The 15207-nt window shown below is 27.8% G+C and overlaps 2 protein-coding genes across 3 annotated transcripts in view; one reads left to right on the forward strand and one right to left on the reverse strand.

Annotated features, from left to right (window-relative positions):
* Positions 1-15207, forward strand: part of LOC107163388 (protein arginine N-methyltransferase 3-like) — a 32097-nt gene that overhangs the window by 13445 nt on the left and 3445 nt on the right. The gene's annotated exons all lie outside the window — the stretch shown is intronic.
* Positions 633-15207, reverse strand: LOC107163391 (alpha-N-acetylgalactosaminidase-like). 2 transcript variants are annotated; one of them, XM_015510799.2, is made up of 11 exons: positions 15055-15207; positions 14439-14496; positions 9776-9957; positions 8793-8967; positions 6489-6663; positions 6237-6331; positions 5014-5175; positions 4311-4508; positions 2781-2945; positions 972-1056; positions 633-892 (listed from the first exon to the last, which is right to left on the reverse strand). In XM_015510799.2, the coding sequence occupies exons 3-11, from the start codon at positions 9940-9942 to the stop codon at positions 792-794; spliced, it is 1323 nt and encodes a 440-aa protein (XP_015366285.2). In that variant the 5' UTR covers positions 9943-9957; positions 14439-14496; positions 15055-15207; the 3' UTR covers positions 633-791. The 2 variants fall into 2 exon arrangements, with proteins under 2 accessions (XP_015366285.2, XP_015366284.2); XM_015510798.2 differs by having other exon boundaries at positions 14435-14496.

Consider the following 15207-nt stretch of genomic DNA (forward strand, 5'->3'; position numbering starts at 1 on the left):
ATGTATGCATTTTTAAAAATCTTAAGTTGAACCTAAAAAAAATCAAATTTGGAAGTATTAAAATATACGATTTTGCCTCATAAATGATAAATCCAAATAATTTTCAAAACATTTCAAAATTATTAATTATTATAACCATTTGATGGTAATATTTTTTAATAGTTAATAAATATTATTTTGTACTCATATGTATTAATGATACATTAATTTTTTGTACATATTTTTCAAATTATACCTTTTTAGTTATTTCTTGTTGCGTTGCTACAATCGCTAAGAAATGTTGTAGATGCTTTTCTATGTTAAAAATAAGGTAATTTCATTACAACTTTATTTGAGTAAAGAGTAAAGTAATGAGCCATTTAATTATATTATGTATAGATTGTGCTTGGGTGAATATATTTTTAATTATTATTAATTTATAACGAAATTATTAAACAACTATACATTTTTATATTGACGTTGGACAGTATTTTGTAAGTTGTAAATCGTATTACATTAAATAATTATTTCATGTGCATTTTAAATTAATCACTCACACACACACACACAATTACATAATGTTATAATTATTGAGGTTTTTTATAACAATATCTTAGATTCTTAGGTAGGTTTACACAACACGGATCAATATATACCATTAAAAGTGTTTTTATATTTATTTTACTTACGTGTATATATAAATTGTATCGTTTATACACAGCATTATTACATTTTCGTGTTTGTAGATACGTTATATATATATATTTAAAAATCATACTATAAACCTGTATCATATTTTTATAAAACTGGATTTATTTAAATGTTATGGTTTTGTTGAGTGATGCGCCGTTATGAATATTATCTTCCAGCAACATCTCGGTCGCTATAACATCGAATCGCAGAAACACAACACCTGATTTAAATAAATTAATAATAATTATCATTAATACTAAATACTTATTTTATACTAATGTTCGTGTTTATTATTTTACCTGACGGAATAACTCGTATGTGAACTGTAGTCTTTGGCAAGGCGAAATGTATGGTTACGTTTGAGGTCGGTTTATGAAACAAATTCTGTAATGGATGAATAATAAAATTACTAAAATATGAAAATAATAACTCGTAAATAAGCCATTATAACTATAAGACCCTTATAGGTAAGTGTAATTTACTCAAAATCATGCGGTGGTAGTGTAAATTGGTCTGTCTATGGTCTTTGAGGGGAGGGCCGGGAAATGTAAAATGTTATTTTTAGTTTTATTTATGACCTACACCCCACACCTTTTTTTTTTTATTTCTTCTATTAATTTACCTACAATATGCAATCATTTTAGTATATTGATATAATGAACTAAGATAATGTAGGCTGGAAACGATATTCGTATTAGGGGTCCAGTTTGTGTAAGGAAATTCCATAGAAGGGGAAATTGGGAGGTTACAATGTCATCTAGATAACTTGTCTTATCCTGGCGACTAATTCCCATAGTCCTAATCATGTATTTAATATTTAATCCGTGGTTATTTATATAAATTATAAATATTAATAGATTTATACAAATCCCTATACCAAAATTATAATTACAATGATACACCACTAGGTTCAGGGTGGTCCGTCAATTTCTACCTTCCACACAAAATCCATACTAAAACTGGACCGGACCCCCCACACCCGGGCAACCAAGTTATTTCCAGTTAATATTATCTTAGTTCATAAAAGATAATGTATACAATATAGTTGGTAAAAGTATAAAAATATTTACGCATGGAAACAAATAATTGTGTATAGGTAATATTTTAATATTCACATAGCTATGAGTTACACAGGTACAATTATTGATATAGTTAGATCTGCGATAAAGTAATATCCGACCGCTCATTCGTTTATTTTTGTACCAAAATTTAATATTATAATTTATAACATATATTTATGAAATCGGTATTTGTAGGGTTCATTACGATGTAGTATTAATTTAGTTATGTACAGCTAAAATAAGAAAATCGGATTTTTATATTATTCATATACCTATAATAATAGTGTTATATGAATACAATTACTAATTAGTACATAAACATGATGTGCCACTGCCTTAAAAAGTTTTATTGGTCAGGGCCTAGGGGAATACGGAACATAACTCTCCGAATTAATAAATTACGCCACCACTGAGCAATTCAGAAGTTATTATATTATACTATAATTTCTATAATAATTATAGAAATGTAATATAAAACACCAGCTATAAAAATAATAAATTTGATTGTTTTAGCAATCTATAGGTATTTATATATATATTACAATATGTGTAATTGGGTATGTATTATTTTATATTATATATATTTTAAATGTACACTTATTTTCTCATAGTATTAACATTTTTTTGAAATATAATTTTAAGTTATTGAAAAACAATATTGATGTTCTTCAAAGAGGGCAAAAATATCCCGCTATGTTTCGATATTTATATATTGAAATTCTCTGAAAAATATTCCGCATTGGAACATATAAGAAATTAAGAATATTATATGAAAATGAACATATTTTATGTCTTCATGCAAAAAAGTAAAAAAGTTTTAAAAATATGTTAAATAATATTACTGACGAAGTTAGTATTTACGGTTTCAAATAACTACATAGATCTTCACTTTCAATCAAATTGTTTATGATTATTGATTAATATACCTTTGTTATATCATAGTACATACATATAACTGGCTATGTGGCGCAGTATGCCTGAATACTAATGTGTAAGTAAAGAAAATAACTTTCCATATGATATTACTCAGTAATAATTAGTAATTACCTTAATAGTGTAACCCAAATAATGCTTCAGTCCTAAGTCTTCCAAAGTTATTTTGTACGCATAGGGAGCGCCATCCTCTCGACGACTTACAAACGCCACCGCATAAGAATAATTTCCATGATGAACCGGTTCGACTGGTCGAGTCCAAATGTCAATACTCTTATCCTGAAGTACAGTAACACAACGAAAGGTAAACGTTAGACGAGGAATAACTATTAACTGTGCGTTTTATTTTAGATAATAATTTACTTATTATTTTATTAACCAATTAAACCTTAAACAATTGTTAATATACTTTTTTTAAGTGAAGCACATTTAATAAAATATTTAAATTGTATTAAGATACATTATATTTAGTGTCACTTACAAACTTAGACACAAGTATGGGGCTGGAGGGCTTAGTCTTCCCTAAATACAAGTAATAATTCAATGCCTCAATGGTTTTCTAAAATATTAACAAACCTTTTAAAATTCAACTGCAATTATTATATTTTGGAAAAAATTAAATCTTTTAATTTTCATTCAAACCTGATGATATTATGTTTTATTTTCAATGATAAATGTAGTAAATAGGTATTATCTGTATGTCTGTATTTATTTTGAAGGAAATGATTTATGTCGGTTCAATGGCATGATTATTATACATAATTGTATATAATGTTTATATACCCCTACTGAACTATAATAAACAGCTGATATAGTATTATGTATATTTTATTATTGCGAAAAATGCTACGAATAAATAAACAATAGTTTTTTTTTTTTTTTATGTATAGTTATTTTATTTTTCAATGAATATATGTGAGGGGAAACTTCCTGGGTTACTTTTAATGTAATATCAGGTAAAGGCTATTGCTCCCCCTCCAACACTTGAGTCCTAGTTGAACTGTACTAGTGTTGAGCTGTTGGGTGCATTTTTATATACAGAATAAGAAGAATTTTTACCGGTTAATATATAATTTAAACTTAAATTATGTTTGGTAAATTTAAGCGGTAAATTCTATACTGGACTGGATATGCTTCATATCTTAAAATATCAATCTATATATGTTACTATGATAAATATAAATAAATAGGTAGCACGTCTTTATTCCAATAAATCAACCTTTTGGTTCATTTTGACTGAATACCGTTGTAGATAATGAATATTGAATAGTTTCAGAGTACATCCCCCTTGTAGTCTTGTACTTATTGGTAATAATAATGGATTGTTATGATGATATTAACAGCCATAGCCCACAAGAAAAATACATTATAGGATACTAAAATTATAATAATTAAAGTTCACCAATATGTCACGAAAATAAAATTGAATGGAAACCAACATTCTGTGAATTAAATTATGATGAAGGCTAACTGACTTTTTGGAGGAGATCAACAATTTTCATAGTAATTAAATTATGAACTAAATTTAAATGTAATGATAAATCATTATTACAATGCGACGATGAGTCGATAAAATACTATCCTAAGCGAACTTCGACTTTCAATAGACCATTTTTAAATTCAGAATAGATTACGAGTACTCACCCTAAATACTCGAGTGCCTTGTATTCCTAAAACGTCTTGATTTATTTTTATGATTTCTTTGTTCTGTAATATTTCTTTCAACTCCGAGGTTACGCCGGCTAAATTGTTGGACATGAATAGGGGAGCGGCCAACACGGTCCAAATAGCCATTTGAGATTTGCTTTGATCGAACGATAGACCGAAGTTACCGATCACGAGCTGCAAAAAAAAACATATAATATGGATCGATTATGTATAAACTTGTGCGTAATAAATAATATGCATAATATATATACAGGGTGATTAATTGTAAAAAGGAAGTAAAAAAATATTTTGAAAAAAGTCAATACTTTTTTAAATAATAAGTGTTGTTTGATAAAAGAATCCACCCTGTTTACATATATATATTTTTTTATTTAACAAAACATAATATTTACAATCTGTATTTACAAGTTATACAATAAGTAAATGTGATGGTGATTGATTTACAGGAGGGGGGAGTTGCCCAGTGACGGCACCCCGTGGAAAGTGAATTAAGGAGAGATTAGGTCCCTACACCAGTTCCTTTTTAGACGCCTGGGTGGATTACCTGGAATTTGATTGGATGAACGTTGGATGATTATAGGGATATACATATATATATATAAGTATTTTTTTATTATTTGAACAATATTTTGACGTCGCTATATTATAATTCATAATCTATTACAGAGCGTGCACTTGCCATGTCTGGATCGTTCCAGTGTCCGGGTCCCGCGTACTGTGCCCAGAACTCTTGTTTTAATGCGAAGTAATCGCTAATGTCTGTTACACTACTCCACGAATCATCAATGTCCCCGTAATTACGCCACAGGTTACAGTGTTTAGCCATCAAAGCGTAATTAATCTGCACTTGACGAGAATTTTTGTTGACGATAAATTTATCACGTGATGATGTGAAAAATAAAAAATAAAATAAATAAAATCAAAATATGGAAGATGACACTATTATCAACTAAGTGAAAATAATACCCAACAAAATAATTAAAGTTATCCGACCAATTGTGACAATTTAGTCTCTATATACAGGTGATGCAGTTTCACTCACTGAGATTGGTTTAGTCTTCTTTAAAGACCAAGGACCAAATTTCAATACAAGAAAAAAGGTGGATATAAGTGGGCATCAATTTACTGAGTTTACTGTATGGTAGTATACGAGAAAGTAATTGTAATAGATGTGTTAGGTACATTTGAATTTAATGATAGTTGATAAATCATTGCATACGAAAAAATATTCTAAAGAGAGACGTTGTGTCTCTTAGTATCCTAACATAAATAATCAAATTTAATAGTTATATAAAATAATTTATAAATAAAATAAATAAAATTCGAAAACATTTCATGGCTATAAAAAGCGTATAATTTTCCGGTTTTTATATAGAAGAAGAAAAATATGGATCATATATTATAATTTCTTGAAATTATGCTAGGATATGATACGTTTCCGTTCGTTTTATTGTTCATAATATGCAATGATGAATCATTGATTTCAGATTTAACACATCCATCACAATGATGATATACTCGACAACTATATTATGCAGAGTAGTGCCCACTTTTTCGACTTTTTCTGTTATTGTGAGAAATATCTATAAGGATTTTAAATAAATCTTTAATGCCCATCTACGGTTACACCTCAAAACGAATTTTCTACGTTGGGTTATAAAGCTAAATTTTGGTTTCGCATTATAATTTTTAACTAACTTCATTGTATCAGTTTTTTCCAAAATAAGCCACTGATAACATAAAAGGGCCGGAAAATCATGTGGGTAATATTATAATATTATAAAATGAATGTATTACGTATATAGTGTAATAACACGTATATATTTTTAATAATAAAGTCATTAATTCCATACGCACACCTCAGAACCACAAACCAAAATAATTTGCAATAATCACACTTACCCGCATCCCCTTGCTTTCTTGGTACGCCGGCCAGCTACATGAGTACACCATAGGCCTCCCCGTTTTGTTTAGGAGTTGCCCGAATTCGACGTAACCTATGGACGAGTTATATGCTAGTTAGTTCGTTATTTAAACACCGAATATTGAAAATAATTATTCATGTCGGTAAAAATTATTCTGTGAAATCATGACATTGTGAATATTTATAATACTTTAGGAAATAGCAATCGTTGTGTTTTTAAGCAATCTCACCCTTGTCCATGTCCCTGACGTCCGAATAACATCCGTCTAATTTTACGTAATCAACTTCCCATTCTGCGAACTGTTTGGCATCTATTTCTTCGTTGCCCCGTACACCCGGATAACCGGCGCAAGTTTTCTCACCCCAGTCTTGATACAAACCGAATTTCAATCCTTTAGAGTGTACCTGTAGCAATGTGATTAAACAAAGATTATTAATCTACTTTACTTTTTTTTGTGCTTAATACGTGTTAATTTTGTATTAATTAGTGTTAACAGACCAAGTTAAATATTTATAAAGTATCTGCGTTCGTAGTTATAATAGAACTAGGCTTAGGAACTACTAGGCATTTACACACTTTTGTTAATTATTGTTAAACATAGCGCACAACATATCAGCTTTAAAATTTGTATGTGCAAATTTGATAGATTTTGCAGGATATTGATTAATGATTATTTTTTATATTTTTACAATTTTTTTAAATTTCAAATTATAAACTATACATATTTCAACCGATCGAAAATAAATAATATATTAATGCTACCGATAATATGCTATTTACCATCATCATCAAACTGTACGAAAGGCAAATCAGTCGTAAAGAAGTACATAACGTTTTAAAAAAAAAATTCTGGTTAAAATGCTGTAGGTATTAAAAATGTCAACAATTTTAAGCGGCGAAGTTAAAGATATGGAACGATTGCTTGAGAACTTGTCAAATAATGATCAGCTAGTTTATTTTATGTAAGCTTCAATGTCGTTTGTAGATATCGAAGGAAGTTTTTCGGTGTAAAAAGGTTTACTGTCAAGTAATCGTTGTATATTCACGTTTGAAAAAATCAGGAAATATTTATTTGCGCAGTAAATATTTAGAAGACTAAAACTTAAGCTAATTACCCTATAAACATTTAATTTATTAAATAATTTTCAATTCATGATTCAATAATAAAATTAACATTTAATTTACCACTTATTTATTATATGTAGGCACCAATATTTTTTTAGGCTCATCTTAGCGAATGTTCGGTCATTTCTTGGTGTATATTTGGGAATTTTTTAGAGCTATACAAGTCCCTAACCTAAATACAACATATTATACAATTTATTGGCATCGCATACAACAGGTATCGACAAATGTTTAAAAATTCTGTGTCGTTAGATTCTGGGATTCAGCACATCATTTCATTTAATGCGTCCCCATGCAGTACATGTATTTGTTGTCTCCTCTCTATTTTATACGCACACATATAACCATTTAAATAAAAATACTGTATTTCTTTTATATGTTTAGCAGTTGGTACCTTATGGTATTGGAAATTGAACACAGGTTACAAATACTTATAAAACTATAAAAACCAAATTTTAAATGGTTTAATAATTTCAGAAAAAAATCTTAAAAGATACAATAGTATAAGAATTATTTTAGAGTAAATTAATATCTAAAGTCATGTTGCCAATTCTGATGTACCTAAAATGACTAGTTATATTTTTTACAATTCATAGTAGATTATATTTTTAAGTATTCTAAAGCATTACATTTATTTTCTCTTGATATTTACTAAAAAAATTTTCATGCGACCTGTGTAAAAAAATTCTTACATGGCCTTGTGTATTATGTATATTACCTCGCATAATACAAACTCACACCTTTACATAAAACCCATTATCTGCTCGGAAATTGACATTCTATGGCATTCACAAAACATTTTGTCGTTTTTGACAGACAGAACCCCTGTGGCCTACAACATTAAACTAGAAGCCCATAACATTATCTATGATTTTAAAGAAAGTAAATACCTATTAATTATTATAATGTTATATGTGGGTACGATGTACCTATTTTTAAATTTTGAGACCAAAATATTATTGAATAAACCGACAAGAGATCGCCTATATATTATACAGTTAGGCAGTTAGGCTATAGCATTTTTCAAGTTTGATATTAGTATATTGCCACATAATGTATAGACATTATAATAATATCTATGCTGGACACTGGCGCACAAAAAACAACAAAAATGTAAATTGAAAATTTGGAATATCAATTCATTAGGTACCTATGTTGTAAGATGCTTTCGTAGTTATTTATTTTATGTATAAGACTCACATATACATAGAGATAACGATGAACGAATCCATGAGTCAGGTCCAATGAAGGGTTGCTATTTTGTATTTGTTTTATATCTTTCAATAATATTAAAAACATAACAATATTCGATGTGGTTTATGTTTAGGTATAAAATTCTAATCTATTATAAAGTTGCATTATAATTTATAATATGATAACATTGGTAAATTTATTTATTTAAGCTTACGTAGTCAGCCAGTGCTTTGATACCACTCGGGAACCTCTTCTTGTCGGCTTCCAATTTCCCATCGGCCGATCTGTTCTTGGCCAACCAGCAATCGTCCACAATTACATATTTGTAACCCACGTCAGCGTAGCCTTCGCTGACCAACAAATCAGCCGCTTTCATGAACAATTTTTCGCTAAATATACGTAACACAATATTCTAATTAATTATTGAACACAAAACGCGAAATCATTAAGTATACCTTGTTATTATTATAATACGAATGTCGTCTCAATATAGATATCAGATTATAATATTTTATGATACAAAATAAATAATACTTTATAAGATAAAGGCTTCACTTAGTACTTAATCAACTAAGTATTTGCATTAGCCTAGCTATAGCTACCTACGGGCTATGATAGCTTAAAAAAATTGTATTAACTTTTTTTTAGGTTTTTTTATAACAATGTTGTGATTCGTAGATTACTAGATTCGTATAGCCAGTTGGTTAGCTTGTATACGTTATATTTTATACATAATTTTATTCCTAATATGTTAATGTATTATACATTTTTATGGTAGTGATGGTATATTCCGATATAGGTACCAGATTAATGTTAAAGGCAGAACACTAGTCGCTTAAAAAAACTTATTTCTAACTAATTTTCTTATTTTTACTTTAATTATCTACGGTTATTCGTTTTTGAATTACAACAAAATAAGAACATAAGAAATCGAAAAAATATTCAATGTTGTAAAAACAACTTCAAACACTAATAAAGTCTTAATTTAATTTTTCAGTAGAAATTATTTCTATGAAAAGTTAAGTATAGGAAAACTTATGAGGGATTTTGTATTCAATTTTCAAATCTCAAATATAAAAACGACAATTTTTATGAATTTCTAACTTAATAATTTGCTAATTTTTGTATTTTTCTATTTATTTTCTTACGTATTTTGTCGAGTTTTCTTGTTTTCCATTATTCACAATATTCACTTACCTGACACATTCGTCTGGATACGTTTCGCAGTCTGTGATGCATCTATATCTCTGCCATGCGAGCCATCCCATCGGTGGTGTCAAAGCCAACCCGTTGTCGAGGCCGGTGACCCCGTGTTGCAGCAAGACTGCGAGTGCCGCAACCGTCACCGCTATCGAATTCTGCATCGCGTCCGGATGAGTCTGAGAAATAAATAGGTACCATAATACTTATAAACTTCATAATTTTCTGTAAAACTATATTTTCCGTTTTAATGAATTCCGTTTCCACAGCAAATTAATTCCAGAATTTTATTTTGAAAGTTGAATCATTTCCGAGGTTTTATTTTCCATTAAGGTTATAGGGCACTCCGTTTCATGTAGAATAGTAAGCACCTATAAACCTACTTACCAATTAGTATTTAGTGTTACAATATTATATATTAACGGTGACATTTTATCGTGCGTTATGTGAATTTTCGTTTGACTATAAACAATGAATAAGGAGCTTTATTGCATATATTATATGTATTATACATTTAAAATTATCTATTAATATGATAAATTATAATTAAAATGTATTTATTCCGTGTGAACAATAATACGTGACACGATTCAGCGCCAAAACCTATAAATTTAGATCTTGAAAATTTGATTAACCCATTAACCTTTCTAAACAATATATGTATGTGTCGGACTCAATTTACATACAATACCTACAATTTATTATAAATTGTAATAATGATATCATTTTTCGATTTGCATTATTCTGATAAATGCGAAAACCATAACGAAAATAACTATAACACTTAAAAGTTCCTAGTTTACTAGCATAATCAATAGGTATTTATCCATAGCCGCTCCAATGAGGGAGGGGAAGTGTCATAGGACGGCAAAAGGTAGCAAATACCTAAATAAATTTAATAGGAACGTCAATAAAATTTAGCACATCACTGTACAGATATCTGACCTATAATATAAACTATGAAGTATAACACTATTGACTATTGTAATATAAATATATAGTTATTAATTATACTCTCTTCGCATCATATTATTGAACGAATAGTTGTACGAATAATATAGTTGATATAGGTGATCGGTCACTATACGCTATTTTTAATAAATAATAGGTGTAGCTTATTATAGGTATAATACCTACTATGATATAATATTTCCCTGTTTAAATAATGCGAGTATAAGAATATTTATATACTTACCTATAGTACATTATAATATTGGTATTACCTATATATAATCCCCTATCTGGGGAAACTGTGCCAAAATCCATATAAATAAAATTCAAGTCTTTTAATAAAAAATACTACGAAAAAACGAAAAATATCCAATGCTCCTTGGTTCGTCAAAAACAAAGCCCTTCACACAGACTTCAAACTTTTAATAATTAAAACGTGTATACAGAATATCACGGTCAACTTTTTTAACAAAACAATGCAAATAGCGCGTAATATTTCTAACTAAGTGACAAGTCCCCGTGAATCGTGATGCACTATCTCAACACCAATAATACTTTTAATATAAAAAAGCAATAAAAAAAAAAAGCGGGTAAGTCGTGGATCTCGCTTTGCTGTACTGTAGGTTACTGTAATGGATGGGATTAAATTTGAATGCAATGATAGGTATCGAGATTTCTCTATAGCTAATTGAAGGAAAACTTATGGAAAACTTAGTGTTGTATTCTTAATCCTTAGTCATAAACACAAAAATTTTTATGATTTTTCAGCTTCATAATTAATTGCAAATTTTCGCATTTTCTACAGATTTCGTAAAAATTTGAACTATAAACGCTTATAAAAAAAATTGTGCCTATGTATTCTTATAATTTTTTAATCACTATAAGAATAACTTATGGGGAACTTTGTATTAAATTGCCAAGTATTTTGATTGGGCCAAAAAATTTTTATCGACACTTCAAAAAAAATTTTTCAGAAAAATTGAAAATTTCAGTGGTCTATAAATATCTCAAAAAAAGTCAAAATATTTTGAAAATCAAATCATGTAAAGAAAATTCCAATCTTAATAAATGGTAAAATTTTCAAGTACCTAGGACTTATACTTTTTGAATAATAACAAATATTTAAAATCGTTTCAGGATAAATGATAAATCGTTATCGTTACGCTATTTCGTAAAAATTTAAAATTCAAACGCACTTAAAATTTTTCCTATAATGATCCTTCGAATTTTCTCTATAGCTACTTGAAGCAAAACTTATTGAGAACTTAGTGTTGTATTTTTAATCCTTAGTTATAAACGCAAAAAATTTTATGATTTTTCAACTTCAAAATTACTTGCAAATTTTCGCGTTTTCGACAGATTTCATAAAATTTTGAACTATAAACGCTTATAAAAAAAAATTGTGACTTACGATTTTTAATTTTTTTTAGCTTAAATAAGAACAACTCATAAGGAACCTTGTATTAAATTTTCAAGTTTTTTTGGTCGTCCAAAATTTTTTTACCGACACTTCAAAAAAAAATTCTCAAAAAATTGAAAATTTCAGTGGTCTATAAATAACTCAAAAAAAAGTCAAAAATTTTTGAAAATTAAACTGTATATAGATAACACTAACATAAACATTTGGTGAAAATTTCAAGTATTTAAGTGATTAGTTTTTGAATTACAACCATATAAAAAAATCGATTTGGTCGAAAACTGATTTTGCGTAAAAATTCCCGTTTTTCTGTCATTTTTTTTTGTTTTTCTTGATTTTTTTGAAAACTATTGGAAAAAAAGTTTGAAATCGAAGCATTATTTCGACTAGTTATGCTGTACACAGACACAAAAGAAAAAAAAAAACACACATCATTGTAAAATCAATACATTCATCACTTCGTTCAGCATCTAAAATATTATACCTATATAATTTATGCTATCATTCTATTCTATTAATCATTTATATATTTATCGATATAAATTCTAGTAATTTTCTATAAAATAATTTTTGATCAATTATGCATTATCAACAGTCAAATTGTTAAAAAATGTTAAAATATGTTATCAACAAGTTAGATGACCTTGTCAGGAACACATAATAATAATAAAAAATAAGTATAGTGAATATGATTAGCCGGCGTTAAGGGTTAATGATAAAAATATCCAAATTCGTTATCTATAGTATCGATATTGTAACAGAGTTGGACAATAACTATATAGTTATAGAGTTATATCATATATATACCTATTATTTTAGTTCTGAAAAGTGAAAACTTTAAGTTACATTTACACTGGTATAGTATAGCATAATATACCAATTCCTTGGTAAGTCAAATTTGCTTACATTTTGTAAATCTTTGTGACTAATTTTTTTTTTATATCGTGTTTAAAGCCCCCAAAATTAATTTGCTCCTGGCACTAAAAAACTTTGTGACATTTTTAATTTAGCCTTTAGTGTTACTTTGTACGGATCATCTATATAAAGCAGTTGGACGTTGGACCCAGTCTTGAAAACTACTGCAACGTTATAACATTTCTACAAAGAACTAAACTGTACACAACCTTATTTCAATATATCTTTATTAATGTTAATGTTAGCCAATAACCTTAGTTGTTGAGGCTTAAATAAATAAAAAATAATAATAATAAATAAATAAATTTACGATAAATAGAACAATTACTTTAAATCAATATAGAATAATAGAATATTATGTGATATGTTTATGTTAAGATAATTGAGAATATTAATATTAATATATCTATTGCATTTAAATCTTTACTCTATGGCTACATTAATTACGTATATGTGGGTAGGTACTATAGCTATAGACTATAACTATATAATATTATAATACAATTGCAATATACGTATATAAATGATACATTGACACTATTACTATATGTCTACTTAGATATAGGCACTATAATTTAAATACCAAAATAAAATCGCATTATACTCATTTTAATATTAATAGCCAAACCGTTTAAACTCGATAAATGTAACCTATTATATTATATTATAGTTACTAGTGCTTATTACAATAGGTTACAGAGATAGTAAGAAAACCACGTAAACAATCAAAATATTACAGCTACACCTACACTACCATCTAAAACTATGGTGTTGAACTGGTGATTGGTGACTTTCATTACTTTATAGTTTATTTAGCTGTCTACCGGTCTCTCTCACTCTCTCTCTCTCATTCTCTCTTCTTTATTTTTCTCGACCATCTCAATTAAAAAAAAAATATTTTCTTAACTGCACCAAATTCTTCAATAATAAGCAGGTGTAAATTTGACGCTCTATTATCTATAATAATGTTATCCTAATAAATCCTTTGTACATTTTAGTTTTATTTTTTATATGTACTTTATGTACCTACCTATATGACAAAATATATTGGCCATATTATATATAGGCCACTATTTCACACATATTTTGTCGTTTATATACATTATATCTATGTTCGTTCAAACGCATCATGGTTGAAATGTCATAATTTTAGTTAGGCGATATTCAAATAATAAAAATAAAATAACAAGAAGGTTTACTAAAGTTTACGTACATACGTAGGTTTTTTTTAAATAATTGAAATATCAAATTAATTATTCCATCTTTATTAGTACTTCTTACCTAAATTAATTTATTATTAGCTCAAATTATTTATACTTTTATAGATATAGGTATATAAGTATTTAAAGAAATTAAATATTTGAAAAACTTACGTACAGCCGTATAGGACTCTAGATGTTCACCTCTTAGGTGGTTAACTTTGTAATGTGTCAAACTAAAAAAAAAACAGAAAAAAATATTGTTTTAAACTATATATAGCTTGTATATTCTGCACTCTGTGTCTCTGTATATAGTACGACGTAAATGTACTTAAACCAACACATATGAATAATTAGTATTCATATTAGACAACTTGACAACTACATAGAATAATAACAAAATCCATTATTAAACCCTTATAGGCATTTGTGTTTTTTTCATCCAACTTCAAGATTACCGTCTATTTTAAAGGTATAAGTATTAAAAGTATTATTATTGGTATTAAATATTCCGATAATTAATTAATTAAAATGAGTTATAATTTATAACAAAAATAAGTAAATCGATCATTTTATAAAAGGTTTCTAATACGCTTTTTAATGATATAAATTCATGTATAAGTGTATAATATATAGGTACACTTGTATCATTAGTGTATATTATTTAAGTATCTAGTCATTATAAAAATAGAGTCAATAATATAATATACCTAAATTAAAAACATTCAATTTTTAATTTATTCTATAAGCAACCTAAATTACAATATTTAAAAAAAAAATGGGTAGGTACTCACGAAAAATTATAATATCAAAACATTAGGTAGGTAGGTAAGTAGGCAAACGGTTACCTATTCTTGAAGTGAACACGGCGATACAAGAGTTGATGTATACTGCTGCGTTGGTTTTTATAACAATATTACCTACTTCAACTGGTTTTGTTGATGAAT

This window comes from Diuraphis noxia, unplaced genomic scaffold (genome assembly GCF_037042655.1).
Source record: "Diuraphis noxia isolate RWA-SAM2 unplaced genomic scaffold, SU_Dnox_SAM2 contig0004, whole genome shotgun sequence".
NCBI lineage: Eukaryota > Metazoa > Arthropoda > Insecta > Hemiptera > Aphididae > Diuraphis > Diuraphis noxia.